This window comes from Equus asinus, chromosome 2, assembly GCF_041296235.1.
Source record: "Equus asinus isolate D_3611 breed Donkey chromosome 2, EquAss-T2T_v2, whole genome shotgun sequence".
In the NCBI taxonomy this organism is placed as follows: Eukaryota; Metazoa; Chordata; class Mammalia; order Perissodactyla; family Equidae; genus Equus; species Equus asinus.
In genome coordinates this window covers 32,712,069-32,727,271 of record NC_091791.1, presented here as the reverse complement: position 1 = coordinate 32,727,271, position 15,203 = coordinate 32,712,069, and the positions used below count along the sequence as shown (strand labels likewise).

Sequence of the window (15,203 nt, the reverse complement as noted above, 5' to 3'; positions counted from 1 at the left end):
GTATTGGGAGATGGAGTGTGGGGAGAAAATAAAGTTACAAGCCAACCAATTCCAATCTCCCACTACCAAAGACCTGGGGAACGCCTTCAATGCTCAGATGGTGTCATGGCTCCTTTTCAAAAGAATCATCAATGGGATAACACTGAATGCCTCTGTTTAACACAAGGAAATTAATCAAGAAAAAGGAGTACTTATCTCCTCAAACTTCCTTAAAAAGTCTTTTGAAAAAAAAGAAAACTGTTACCCAATGGCAAACAAAATGTCTCTTAAATAAAAGTTGAATTAGAGTCTAGTTTAGTTAGCGCCGATAGAGTAAGTAAAGAGCACGGTAAGGCTGTATCATTAGGTAAAGACTGGGTGCTGGGCCGCCCACTTTCATCCTGTTGGTAACAATTTCCATGCTTAGATTGTACTTTTGTGTGCTGCTACAGACACTTTCTAGCGTATTAATGTCCATGGCACGATCCATTCGTACATCTATTCTAGGGCCCCCAATCTCTTCTCCACTCCCTTTACCGTCAGTAGATCTCCACCTAAGGTATCTCCTGGACCTCTCTGTTTTTCAATGAGAAGGAGTTGTTACACTGGAAATCACTGGAACATGAGCACTTCTACCACCTGGAAGTTCAGGTCACACAAAAGAAAGCTGAGGACACCTGGCTTACCTTTCCTGATGCTCTCTGAGGAAATATAGATATTCCCAGGCCGCTCTTGACTTTTTTCTGCAAAAACTATGAGATAAAAAAGATACGAGGCAAAAGCCAAATCAGAACTCTTTCTAAAGGGCTTTAGGATATTTTATTCATTTACCAAAAAAATTACCAAAATCTTGTACAAAATAATAATGATAGATCTCACACCTGGGATCTGCAGTTCTATAAATCAAAATTCTAGTAGCAGGCAACTAATGAGCAGAAGCTGTAGCGATGGATGATGAAATGAAGACAGGCCAAAGAGACAAGGTCTCAAACCCAGAAAGATAAGCCAGTCTGAGGACATGACTGGCATTTACAAGATCATTAAAGAAAAGGGTAATGTGGACAAGGATGGTGCTGGATCCCTAAACACCTGAAGCTGGCCATGGAACCCCTTGAAGCTTGAGAATAGAAAGAAATGCCACTTAACAGGTCAACAAGTGCCCTAAGACAGAACTCAGAGTGGAAGAACAGGTGAAATGTGTGCACGGCTCCAAAGGGACTCTGATAAAGTCCCTCATGAGCGACACCCATAAAGGCTAATAGGGAAAACTGAGAAGTGACAAAAGTTCACTTAGTGGGGGGACTGCAGAGTGATTAAGGCTCCCTCGGCTCTACAGGAGACTCCCTGCATTCAAATCCTGCCTCTGCCACTTATGAGCCATATGATCTTGGGTAAGAGGCTTGACCTCTCCTCGCCTCCACTTTCTTATAAGAGTACCTTCCTTGTTGCATTGTTGTGGGGATTACAAGAGTTACTACAGGGAAAATGCTAAGAACAGTGCCTGGCACGTGTAAGCATATCATCATTATTCACATGTAAATCTTGAGATTGATGCCAATAGAACAGCAACACCGTGGCATGCTAGTTAACACAAGTGACATCTGTACAGCACTTTACAGTTTATAAAGTAGTTCCCCAGCTATTATTTCATCTGACCCTCACAATAAGGCTCTGGCAGAGTATTACTACGTATTATTTGATATAAGCATCAATGTATACATATATTATTATGATACCCATGTTATAGATGAGGAAACTAAAGCTAAAGAGGGTGAAATGACTTACCCAATGTCCCATGCTGTACAGCTAGAAAATGCAAGAGCTGGGACATGAACCCAGGTGTTCTCGCCTCCAAACCACTGCCCCTTCTGTCATCTCCTGCCTCTCCCCTCTCCTTTGCTCCACTAATTTCCTAGCAAGTCAGTCAGTGCCCTTTAGAAGTCACCTGTACCCCTGTCCCAACTGCCTCCCCACAATGAGCTGTGCCATCAACAGCCTCTCCTCCCACCTCTGCCATTTAGGCATCCTCGATATATATTTGCATGCTTCTTTGTTTGGGTTCCCTTAGAAGCAGACTTCGGGACAAGGATCCAAGCACAAATGGTCTATGTGGGAGGTAATGGAGGTGAGATGGGGAAGTGGATAAAGCAATAAACGGTGGGTTAACCAGTAAGTTACCACAGAGGGCAAGCTGGCAAGCTCTGGAAGGCAATGTAGAACACGCACCTGAGTTCTCCCAGAAGAGGGGCAAGTAAGCTGGGGTGCTCAGCCACCAACCCCCACCAGCCACTGGCTGAGGGCTGCTTCCAGGGGTGTTAATCCCCCAACTCTTCCAGCCTGTCCTGCAAGAGGGCAGAGGAGGCTCCAGCTGCCAGAGAAAGCCATCAGGCTAAGAGACAGAGGTCTTGACAGGCAGAGTCCAGCCAGTGGGCACAGAAATGTAAAGAGCTAGGGAGATGTGGGTGGGGCACCAACAGTGTCTGCTACACACCCTAAAGGAGATGTTACCCAAGCGGGTGGCAAGCCACAAGCACTGACAGCACTTGGCAATACCACATAATATCCCTCAACTCTATTTCTACCCAACTTAGGGTTGCCAGGTTTAACAAACTAAAACAAAAACCAAAACCAAAAAAATGAGTGCAGTATCTGGGACACACTTACACTAAAAAATTATTTGCTGTTTGTCTGAAATTCATACTTAACTGGGCACCCTGTACTTTCTTTGACAACCCCAGCCCAATTACCAGGGGATCTGGTTGAGGGCTACCTTCCCCAATTTATGATCTCCTTTTGCCACACTTTCCACAACCTGCTTCTACTATTAGAAATGGAATGGAGGTCAGGCACACAGATCAGGCAATTCTTACACTCTCACAGTACCTGTGATCATCTTAATACAATCAAGTCCTGAAAGAGAGGGAAACTGACAATGTTATCAGCATCTGACTGATGCCCCAGGGACAATTATGAAGAAGTCAAAGCCCAATTCTCACCAATTTTTACCAGTGTAGGTAAGTAGACAGCTTAGCATAGTGGCTGAAAGCCAGGATTGTAGAGTCAGACACCCTGAGGTCTGGCTCTGCTACATGGTAATAGAGTGACCTCTGTAAGCCTCATTTTCCTCATCTGTAAAATGGGGATGATAACGGTCCTCACCTAATAGATTACTGTAAAGATTAAATGACATGTTTCAGATAGAGCACTCTTGGTAGATTTCAATAAACGTTAGCTGTTAAAAATTAAGAAGAAGAAGAGCTTCAGAAGATAAAAATTTACCACAGTTCTTGCCATTTGTAGTAGAAGGAAATCTTGTTTACCTCTGTCTTTATACCGCGTTTGAATGCCTCCAGGAAGGCCAGAGCTGAATCTGATCATTGCCCTTAGTCTAGCTCTAGAAGCTGCCCCAAACCCTGACCTTGTCTCCTGGGGCTGGCTGGAGACCATTCAGTAGGCAACAGTCTCTAAGCAATGGTTCAGAAGCCAGAGGATCCAGGGAATTCCTGCTGGGAAGCTCTGAAGACCCCGCTGGGCATCAGTCCCTGCCCCACTTGCCTTTAGAAATATATGGTTCATTGTCGGGCAGCTGGTGAGAAGCAGAAGCACTGGCCTCCGGCCTGGGCACTGGGACAGGGGGCCTGCTGGCCAGGTCTACAGAAAAGGCCTCGTCGTCATCCACCGTGTGATAAACATCTTCTTCCTGATCGAGATGGGGCAGCTCCCTCTCCAAACTGGGCATTTGCATGCTGTTGCCTAGAAACACAGAAAAAGGTGACTGAAAGCAGTAGCCAATCAAACTGGGTGATTGCCAGTCATAAGAGCAGAGAGAGCAGCCACACCTTATTATACAGTAGTGCCTTTGGCAAAGGGCTTTCCCCTACATCATCTCCTGTATAATCTGCTCAGAACCCCACACAAAGCCACTGAGAAAACACTGATGTCACCTTTATTTGCCACTCATCAATGCAGCAAAAGGAAGTGAGCACTAGGCTCTCTCATCTCAATTTTACTGCTGGGATTCAGTTATTCATCCCAAAAGAACTAGGGAAAAGAGAGCACAGCCCCCAAAGCCAAAGCACACTTGGAGCCAGCCCCTGGGACCTGGGCAGCAGTGTGAGGGTAGCCTGGAGTCCTCACCACAATGGCTCCAGCATCCTTGTCCTCAGCATCAAAATGATTACAGCAAATCCTTCCTGAGGACTTCCTCCATAAGTGTATTACCCACATTATCTCCTTTAATTGTATAACAATGCTGTGGAGTAACTACAGTCATTATTCTCATTTTGCAAATGAAGACACTGGGGCCTTGGGGATTTAAATAACTTGGCCAACATCACCTAGAGTCAGATTGGTGCCCAGGAAAGCTGGTTCCAGAGCGTGTGCTCTTAACCCCCACGTTCCATTTCTTCTTTTACAACCTGTGCACCCACCCTGCTCCCTATCAACCAAAAAAGGTTAGAAGGGAAGCTTGCCTACCACCCTCTGTCCCTGGAGTCCCACAGCCCTCAGGTTTTCACTGCCTCCTTTCTGGTGACGGGCTGCAGTGCTCTGTACTTGGACCTGAGCAGTGTCCTCTTAGCTTCGAGAACCTCAGCAGACCTGGCTCTGTATGCCATCTGCCCCTCATACACGCAAGCTGTGTGACATTGCACATCTTACATAACCTCTCTGAGCCTGATTTCCCTCTGAGACCACATCACAGGAATACTGTGAGGACAAAATAAGATAACAAAGGAAAAGGACCCAGCTTATTACATGCACATAGTAGGTACTTTCCTCTCCCTTCCTTGTTCTCCCTAGCACCATTCACTCAACAAATCCTTATTAAATGCCTGTTTGAGATAGGTGAATGAATAAATCTTGGGCCTTCTTCCTATGGGATTTCCAATCCAGTGATTTATTGGGAATTTTTTCATTGCATCTTTCCTGAGCTGTGGGGAGACTGCTCTTGATCTCTCTGTGTCCTAGGTCCAGAAGATTGACCAGATTGGTCCAATTCATAAGAGGGATTTGAGTCCCAAGGCTCTGCCCTCGAGGAAGTTTCCATTTAGTGGAAAAGCCGCCATCTCTTCATCTTCAAACATATTGTGCAAGGGCGTGAAGAAATTCTGGGGAAGCCTGTCTGATGTTAACAAAATGAAGTGTCCTGGGAGGGCCACCAGCTACCCTACCGGGTGACGGTGATTCCTACAGTGCCCGTCCCTCACGTACGAAAGCACTCACGTCTGCCCTTACAGGACAAAAACAGCCATAGACGATACTAAATGAACAGGCACAGCGTGTTCCCATAAAGCTTTGTTTACAAAAACAGGCAGTTAGCCAGGCTGTGGTTTGTCTACCACTGCTTAGAACTTCTCTTTCCTCTTCACCGTCAAAACTGCTTTTCCTATCCTGAGTCCCATCCTCGTAGCACCCTCCCTTCTGTGCCTACTTGATCAGCAGACTCCGTCATCAGTTGTAAATCAATGGACAGAGCTAGGGAATTATCCGTATAATTTAACACCCTCCACCTTGGAAACCTTCAATAATGATAATAATAATAACAACAACAACAATAAACCTTTATTGCCTGTTATATGCCTCGCCCTGCTCTGAGGTCTAATACATAATAATTCATTTAATTCTTGCAACATTCCTCTCATTTATAACTGAGGAAACTGAGACTCAGAGGAGTTGAGTAACTTGCCCAAGGTTTTCCAGCTAACTGAAGGAGGAATTGAGTCCAGATCAGAGTCTGTGTTCTTAACCACTATGTGATACAGCCTGGACTTAAGAATACTTGTGTATATTTCCCTATATTGTCCTCCTTCACCAGAAAGTAAAGTCTCTTGAGGGCACTGACCATATCTGACTTTCCTTTGTGTTCCTCCAACCCCAACATCCAGAACAGTGCTTTGCTTAAAGTAGGTATTCAACAAATTTTGGTCAAATCAAAACATGCATTTACAAGAGGTCTTGCTGAAAGCAACTTGTTTACCCAAATGAATGGCTCCTGTGGTGGGAACTTCTGGCCTATCTATCATAGGCTGGAGGGGGAGCTCGTGGAGATAGAGTGCCTTCAATCACACCATATGCCATGTACATGGCAGCCCATTCCTTGAGTGGAGCAACCCTCATCTGGAACCAGGCAATGTCTTACATTTGTTTCTCTTTCCCTCTTTTTGCTTCTCCACTCACAAATGCAACTTACCTTCTAAAAACTTGCGGATCATAGAGTCCTTAGTGGCCCGAGAGAAACCGTCTCTAGGGATTGGATTAGATGTACTGGCCTGAAGCATTTCAACATCTAGAAGGAAAAGGACACTAGGAGTTTAGATGTTGTTCTTTCACACAGGCAAGGAGATTTTACAGATGGATACACAAGGTTTGACAAATCAAGAGACCTTGAACCAAGAGATTCAGGAATTCATTAATCCATCCAGCTACCCATCCTCCATGCATGCATGCATCCATCCATCCATCCAACTATCTATCTACCTAACAAGGACACCCAAGAAGTGTAGGCTATAAAGGAGAGCAACATTAATAACCATCAGGCCCCTTCTGGACCACAGGACTCAAAAGGTGTAGATATGCTCATTTGTATGTAAAAGAATGGGCTTACCTTTTAAATAGAAAACCATAGCATTGTTTATACTAGCAAAAAATAATTGGAAGCAGGAATAACAAAGAATAGATAACTTGTGGTTTATTTAAAGAATGGAACATTATGAAACAGTTAAAAAGAACATGTTAGAGCCACTTCTATCAACACAACACCATTATCGAAAACATAATAGTACCATCTCAAAAACATAACAACAAGAGGGGCCTGCCCGGTGGCATGGTGGTTAGGTGCACACATTCCGCTTCGGCAGCCCGGGGTTCACCAGTTCAGATCCCAGGTGCCGACATGGCACTGCTTGGCACGCCATGTTGTGGTAGGCATCCTACATATAAAGTAGAGGAAGATGGGCACGGATGTGAGCTTAGGGCCAGTCTTCCTCAGCAAAAAGAGGAGGAGTGGCAGCAGATGTTAGCCCAGGGCTAATCTTCCTCAAAAAAAAAAAAAAAATAACAACAAGAGCTGTATTTTCAGGTAACCCATGTAATCGTTATTTCAAAGGAGAAGGCAAACTGACCTCTGGCTGTCACCATGAAGCATAAATCCTTGGAGACCAAAACTGTGGGAAAACCATTCAGTTACAACAGCAGATTCTACTCACGTCCTAGTAACCAACAGTGCCCTATTACTTTATGACTCTGAAGTACGCATTTTGGGAGCAAAATTTCAGTCTTGTGTTAAAAGTAGAGCTTTGATATTATCAAGAGGTTGCATTCACTAAGTCATATCATACAATTACTGGGGACTCATTTGCTTAGGCAATATATATAGTGTGAAGTTGAATTGTACACTTTGAGGGAAAACCAAGTAGTTTGCATTTAATCAATATACATAGATATACCACTTCTTTACCACTTAGATGTCTGGAGACCAGTCAAATACAATCTGGTGAATTTGTATGATGAATTCTATACAACTATTTATCTCACATTTCCCAAGAATATTCATTGAAAAGAAGTCATGGTCACAAAGTAATGTTAAGGACAATGAACTTCATATAACATAATCCTAGTTCTGAAACACAATATTTGTATGTACATAGAAAAAAGACCTTGAAAGAAATACATCAAGATGCATATAGTGGCTATTTCTGAAGTAGCACAGATTATGGACATTTAATTTTCTATTTCATACTTTTCTTTGTCTTCCAAATTATCCACAATGGCTTGTGTTGCTTTCATATATGAGAAAAATCCTATCAAAACTTTTTTTAAAAGCCCAAATAATTATGATCAAGTATGTACAATTAGATTCCCAAAGAAAAAATAATTTCAAGTTATTAAAAAAATAAGTGATGGCTCACCTGTCAATTACCAGATTGATTGATTTTTTAACTATATAAAATACTTATTTTTAAACTTTCCAGTGACCAGATATTACATTATTACATAGCATAGCTCTTACTGGACCTTGTTTCAAACTTAGATAATCCTTTGATAATCAAAGTATAAATTTTGTGACCATTAAAAAGAAGATAATCTTGAGGAAAAACTTATAGAAGAGTGTTGGCAGTATGGTACTGTTTATATAAAGTTTTAAGGCCTATAAAACAATAGATGTTGTTCATGAATTCATAAATATGTAGTAAACAGATACAAACATGCTGGGAATGAAAAAAGTTGAATTCGTGGTGGTGGTTACCTCTGGAGAGGGAGGGAGGACAATCGAATTCTGGAGGGGGTTCAGAGGAAGCTGCGCTAGGGCTGGAAGATTTGATTTTTTTAAAAAAGATCTGATATTTAAAAAAAGAAAAAGATACATATTCTTGATGAATCAGAATCTTCAAGAAATACGATATTTTAGAAAAATAATATGCTACCTTTTGCCCCCAAAGAGGGGAAAAATAAGATTCCATTTTTGTATTTGCTCGTATATACAAAAAGAAACTGTGGAAAGAGACGTAAACAATTAAGATCAGTGGCTTCCTGGGAACTAGGAAGATGGGGGACAAGGACTGGAAAAAGATTTTTCACTGCACTGTTCACCTTTTCATGTTTTAGTTTTTTAGCCTATGAAGAAATAAAGAAATGCAGGGCCCTGATCATGTTTGTGTTACCTTAAATATTACCCAAAAAAAAGGAAAAAGAAAAAAAGCCAACTCCATTTTTCTACCTTTTCAGTTTAGCGTTTCCTGACATAGTGCGGACATTACATTGACTATCCAAGAACCTGATCCAGGGGCTGGCCTGGTAGCACAGCAGTTAAGTGTGTATGTTCTGTTTCTCAGTGGCCCGGGGTTTGCCAGTTCGGATCTGCATGTAGACATGGCACCGCTTGGCACGCCATGCTGTGGTAGGCGTCCCACATATAAAGTAGAGGAAGATGGGCATGGATGTGAGCTCAGGGCCAGTCTTCCTCAGCAAAAAGAGGAGGACTGGCAGCAGTTAGCTCAGGGCTAATCTGCCTAAAAATAAATAAATAAATAAATAAAAATAATAATAATAAAAAAGAACCTGGTCCAGGGCAGAGCGGGGTCAGGACAGTTTCAATCACCAGTAACCAAAATGCCCAGGCTGGCAACACCAGAGTGTAAACCTCACACATACAGTCTGTCACCTCTGTTGACAGAGTGGTAAAAGGGTCATGTAATGACCTAGCTATTTTCACTAACAAAGTTCAGTCTGAGAGAACTGATTTCCATGTCCAAGAGGCAGATGCAAAACCGAAGGAGCTACAAAGGTTTAGGAAAAAAAAATGTGGAAGAAAATGGTAGTAGCAAGAGCTTCCCTGGCTAGACCTGGCATGCTAATATAATAAGGATAGGGACTTCTTCCCCTGGTGCTATGACCCCATCTTAAAGTGCTGAATTTTTTGTGGGTTAAAGAAAGAATTTAAAAAAAAGAAAAGAAAGGAAAAAGAATGTGCACTAGTAATAAGACGCACCGATATCATGATCACTTGACAGAATGCACTGAGGAGGAAACATCATTTCTATGACATTCTTGCCAAAAATTCATAACCTCAGCCCAACCATAGAAAACATCAGACAAACCCAAACAGAGGGGCATTCTACAAAATAATTGATCAGTGCTCTTTAACAGTGTCAAGACAAGGAATGACTGAGGAATTGTCACAAGTTGGAGGAGAGTAAGGAGAAATAAAGACTGTGGGATCCTATTTAGGATCCACATCTAAGATCCTATCAGCATCCAGGATCTTACCTACAAACAGAAAAAGCACATTAAGGAGAAAACTAGTGAAATTTGAACAAGGTCTGAAGGTTAATTAGTGGTATTGCAGCCATGTCAGTTTCCTGGCTTTCGTAATCGTACTATGGTCATACAAGACGTTAATATTAGGAAAACCTGGGTGAAAGTTATACAGGAACACTAGCATTTTTGCAACTTTTCTTTAAGTCTAAAAGTAGATCATCTTATTAAAAAGATAAGAAATAACATGAGTTGGAGAGGATGTGGAGAGAAGAGAACACTCATACACTGTTGGCAGGAGTGCAAACTGGTGCAGCCACTACGGAAAACAGTATGGAGTTTCCTCAGAAAATTAAGAATAGATCTACCATATGATCCAGCTACTCTAGTTCCAGGTATTTATCCAAAGGACGTGAAAACACAAATTCAAAAACATATGTGTACCCCTATGTTCACTGCAGCGTTATTCACAATAGCCAAGACCTGGAAACAACCTAAGTGCCCATCAATGGATGAATGATAAAGAAGATGTGGTATATATATATACATGGAATGCTACTTAGCCATAAAAAAGATGAAATATTGCCATTTGTGACAATACAAATGGACCTTGAGGGTATTATGCTAAGTCAGAAAGAGAAAGCCAAATACCATATGATTTCCCTCTTATGTGGAAGATAACAACAACAACAAACACATAGATACAGAGAATAGATTGGTGATTACCAGAAGGGAAAAGGGGTCAGGGAAGGGTGAAAGGGGAAAACGGGCGCACATGTATGGTGACAGATGGAAAGTAGACTTTCGGTGGTGAACACAATGTAGTCTATACAGAAGTTGAAATAGGATGTACACTTGAAATTTATATAATATTATAAGCCAATGTTACCTCAATAAAAATACACAAATAAATAAAAGCAGTTCAAAATAATTTTTTTTTTAATAAAAGAGTAGGAGGAGGGCAGGAAGAGAAGAAATGCAACGGAAAAACTAAAGAAGCATAACCCCGGGTATGAGCTATGCGGACCCTTTCCTGTCCACCTACACTATGAAGCCACCTTCTAGTGACACTTGAGAGCCATGCGCTTATAGGTACAATGATCAAGGCAGGGTTAAATGAGCCACCTGTGACCAACAGAACCTTTTGCTTTGTAGTCACACCTTAACTGGTGGTTAAGAGCATAATTTTGGAAGCAGACAAACAAGGGTCTGCTCACCATCAGTCCTGTGACCTTAGTAGAGTTATTTAGCCTCCTGGAACCACCATGGAAGGATGGCAAGAGGCTTGGGCACTAGGATCAAAATGCACGGGTTCCAATTCTGATTCTTCCACTTCTGGCTATAGGACTACAATACCCACCAGTCCAACACCAATTAGACTTTTTAGATCCAACTGATCATTCAGACTCATAAGATGACCACGGGCCATGCTGGTTCCAGTCTACTCAGAAGGATGCAGGATACAGGCTAGCAGGACAGTGCCAAGCAGCGTTCCTCATCTAGGGCTGTCTTTGCACCAGTCCAGCAGCTCACGTGCAAGGAAACAAGATCCATATCAGGCAGGTGGATGAGCGACTCTAGTGAAAAGCCTGGTGTCCCACAGGAGCAGCATTTCTGGTAGCAACTCCTGAGGCATAGCCTCCAGGGTCCCCATGAGAGGCATGCCAGAGTGATTGCCTTCAGGGAAGCCCAAAGTATGGCGCCCCCTCAGGTATTTATAGTTCACATACAGCTCCTCCCAGTCCCAAATGCCAACTAGGGGTCATTTTTATTGTACGTAATATTGCCTAGAAACATAGTTGACATTTGGCTCTTATCAGGTTACCAGGGTAACAGAGCTAGGAAATCAACTGCAGGTCAACTTTTCATGCAGAAAGGGAAATGACAGCTGTTCTATTAACTCTTTGCCTACAATTATCTTGGGCCAAGTTGTTCAAATCTTCTCAGCTTCTCTTTTCCTGTCAGTAAAATGGTGATAATAATGGTATGTATCTCATAGGTGTGCCATGACTATTAAATGAGAAGCTTGCCAAGTGCTTAGCACAGTGCCCAGCATATAGGAAGTGCTAAATGAACGCCAGCTGCTACTATTACTATTATCTTTATGATTAAATTCTATACCCAGCCTAACGTCCTAAGCAGAGAATAATTTTAAAAAAGAGGACTCAGGGCCGGCCCGGTGGCACAGCAGCTAAGTTCACGTGCTTCTCTTCAGTGGCTCGGGGTTAATTGGTTTGGATCCCAGGTGCAGACCTACGCAGTGCTTATCGAGCTATGCTGTGGCAGGTGTCCCATATATAAAGTAGAGGAAGATGGGCACAGATGTTAGTTCAGGGCCAATCTTCCTCAGCAAAAAGAGGAAGATTGGTGGCAGATGTTAGCCGAGAGCTAATCTTCCTCAAAAAAGAAAGAGACTCAGTTTACACTTTTCTGACCGCAACTTTACATGTTTGAAATCAACTCTCCTCCTTCAGAGTAATAAATGCTTATGAGTTAATTCTATCTGAACTTCCACACACATTCTCAAATATCACATGTATTATACTTCCTAGTAAAGAATTATACCCAACAAGGCTTGCCAGGCATTGTCTTGATGTGGCTCCTGAACAGTCCTGGCTGGACAGAACTGTGGGCTTCTTTCCTCCTTTGCCAAGGATCTGCCACTGCAGTCCAGACCTGACGTGGAGGCTCCATGCCCATTTCCCTTCTGCTTTCCTGAGGCCCATCACCTTCTTTATTAGTGGGCTCAGCAACGAATACCAAGGAGAAATTCTGGCAGCTCTTCAACCCCTTCTGGCCCCACCCCGCGCAGCCGGGATCATAGGTAGAGGCTAATCTTAAGGACGGAGTCTAAAGCCAGAGGACCTGAGGCATGGCTGGAAGAACGTGAAGGGGGCAAGGGTGCAGGGGGAAGAGGGAGGGTGGTCTGCAGACACAGGAGAAAGCCTGGAGGTCAGCAGTTAAGACCCTGACAAGGGCTGGAGCCACGTGAATGGTCTGCGGTCAGAGCACAAACATAAGTCAGAAAAAGGCAGCTGCTGAAGCCAGGCAAGAAATAGAGGCCCAGGACACTGGCCACCAAGACCAATGCACATCAACATCACGGCCAGAGGTGATGGTTACCGGCATGGACTTTGGCATCCTGGGGACCTGAGTTCGAGCCCTGGCTCTGACTCATACTAGTCCTGTGTCCTTGAGCAAGTTACTTGATATCATAAGCTTCCATATCTCCATTTGCAAAGTAGGGATAAACAACAGTACCTATCTCCTGGGAAGACTATGGACCAATGGGGACGGTGCTTAAAATGTTTAGCAACAGACCCAGGCACTAAATATTAATGGCTACCATTAGCATTATATTGAGGCAACCTAGAGAGTTTATTGGTTTTCTATTGTTGTTGTAAAAAGTCGCCACAAACTTAGTGGCTTACAATAACGTAAATGTATTATCTTATAGTTCTATAGTTCGGAAGTCTGAAACGGGTCTCGCTGGGCTAAAATGAAGGTTTCAGCAGGACTGTAGTCTTTTCTGGGACCTCTCAGGGAGGATCTGTCTCCCTGCCCTTTCCAGCTTCTAGAGGCTGCCTGCATTTCCTGGCACTAGGCGCTCTCCCTCCATCTTCAAAGCCAGCAGCGTCAGGCAGAAAGCTTAGCTGAACCGAGTCCTTCTCATAGTGCCATCTCTGGCCTGTCTTCTGATTCCTTCTTCCACTTTTAAGGACCCTTGTGATTACACTGGGCCCACCCTGATAACCTAGGATAGTCCCCTTATCTTAAGGCCAGCTGGTCAGCAACTTTAATTCCCCTTTCGCATATAATCTGACATATTCACAGACTCAGGGGCATTACTGTACCTACCTCAGACGGGACCAAACATCAGCACAGTCAGCCTGCCACGAATTTTCTTCCTATAAGGGGCTGGCAAGGGGAGCAGGGCACACTCACGCAAGTCCACCATGGCCTTCCGTGGACTCAGGAGCTCTGGCCTAGAGCAGGCACTGGCCTTTATTGAGTGTCTGGATGTGCTCTGCCTAAAGTGAAGTTACCTAAAAACGACTTGATTTTCTTTCCATTTATATTTAAATAGAATGATTCTTTTTATACTGAATTGAACATAAATATCTTTGAATTAGACCAGGAACAGCAAATACACATATTGGTTTCCACGTCCCTATTCCATACTCAAGGCAAACATCACTAATCAATCATAGCATCCTTTCTGGCCTCAGAATCTTTCCTCAACACAGCTCCCCGGGACTCAATACCAGCTAAGTGACATTGGTACATGAATTGTTTTTAAAGGACTATTTGTCATATCTATATTAGACTGTAAGTCCCAGTAGAAGCAGATAAGACTTTTATAATAATAAAGAAAAGAAAAGAGGGGCTGGCCCAAAGGCCGAGTGGTTAAGTTTGCGATCTCTGCTTTGGCAGCCCAGGGTTTCACCGGTTCGGATCCTGGGCACAGACATGGCACCACTCATCAGGCCATGCTGAGGCAGCGTCCCACATGTCACAACTAGAAGGACCCACAACTAGAATATACAACTATGTACTGGGGGGATTTGGGGAGAAGAAAGAAAGAAAGGAAAAAAAAAAGAAGATTGACAACAGATGTCAGCTCAGGTGTCAATCTTTAAAAAGAAAAGAAAAGTTCCTAGTTGTTTGGAGTTAACAAGTGATAAGAGCCTCTCAGACTCTAAAGGTGACAACCGCACATGTACATACAACTCAGGCATACAGTGAGTAACACATGAGTGACTGAAATACATAGAAAATTCTGGAGGTGAAGGGAGCCTGTTTCCAGACAAAGGATATTTTGTAAAGAAAAGCGGAACAACAAATCCCTTCGCTCCTGGACGCTCACGGTTTGTACTTCAGACTCCAAGCACTTAACTTTCAGCACTTGTCTGTTAAAAATAAACTGAAAGGCGCTGAAACCTGCTGGTCTAAGGAGAAAGTGCAAAGTTCTTTCATTTCAGCTGAGAGAGGAAAAAAAAAAAAACAATAACAAGGAGACTCTGGGGCCACAGTCTCTTTCTGGGAAGAGCCAACTGCAGCATTATGCTTTATTTTATTTACGGAGTCAATCAGAAAGAACCCATTCCTGAGAAGAAAGAAGCTTGGACAGATCAGAGAAAGCCCAGGCAGGCACTTCATTAAGGAATGAGTCAAGAGCAATAATGAATTTTCAAAGAATCCCCTATGATATTCCTCCCGGGACATAAGTCCAGATCACTTAGCTGCAGTGGAAACTCCATCCAGGCTATGTTGTTGACTTAATATAAAACCTAATCTGAGTATATAATACAGCAAAATGTCAATACTGAGAAAGGCTCTCAAATCCTGAAAGTTGGCCAAAAGTATTTTTTTTTCAGCAACTATCTTTTGTAGCCCAAAAAGAGCCTAGAGCAAGGAGCAGCATGGTAAAACATTTGAAGATAACCTGAAACCTGATTGGTTCCGTTTGC

General features: G+C 43.0%; 1 protein-coding gene across 2 annotated transcripts in view; it reads right to left on the bottom strand.

Moving 5' to 3' along the window:
• Positions 1-15,203, bottom strand: part of PIK3AP1 (phosphoinositide-3-kinase adaptor protein 1) — a 112,025-nt gene that overhangs the window by 28,732 nt on the left and 68,090 nt on the right. For both annotated transcript variants that reach the window (XM_044753258.2, XM_044753269.2), the window contains 3 exons: positions 6,170-6,265; positions 3,535-3,732; positions 666-731 (listed from right to left, as the gene is read on the bottom strand). In XM_044753258.2, coding sequence (XP_044609193.2) covers positions 666-731; positions 3,535-3,732; positions 6,170-6,265 — 360 coding nt within the window. The remainder of the gene's footprint in view (positions 1-665; positions 732-3,534; positions 3,733-6,169; positions 6,266-15,203) is intronic.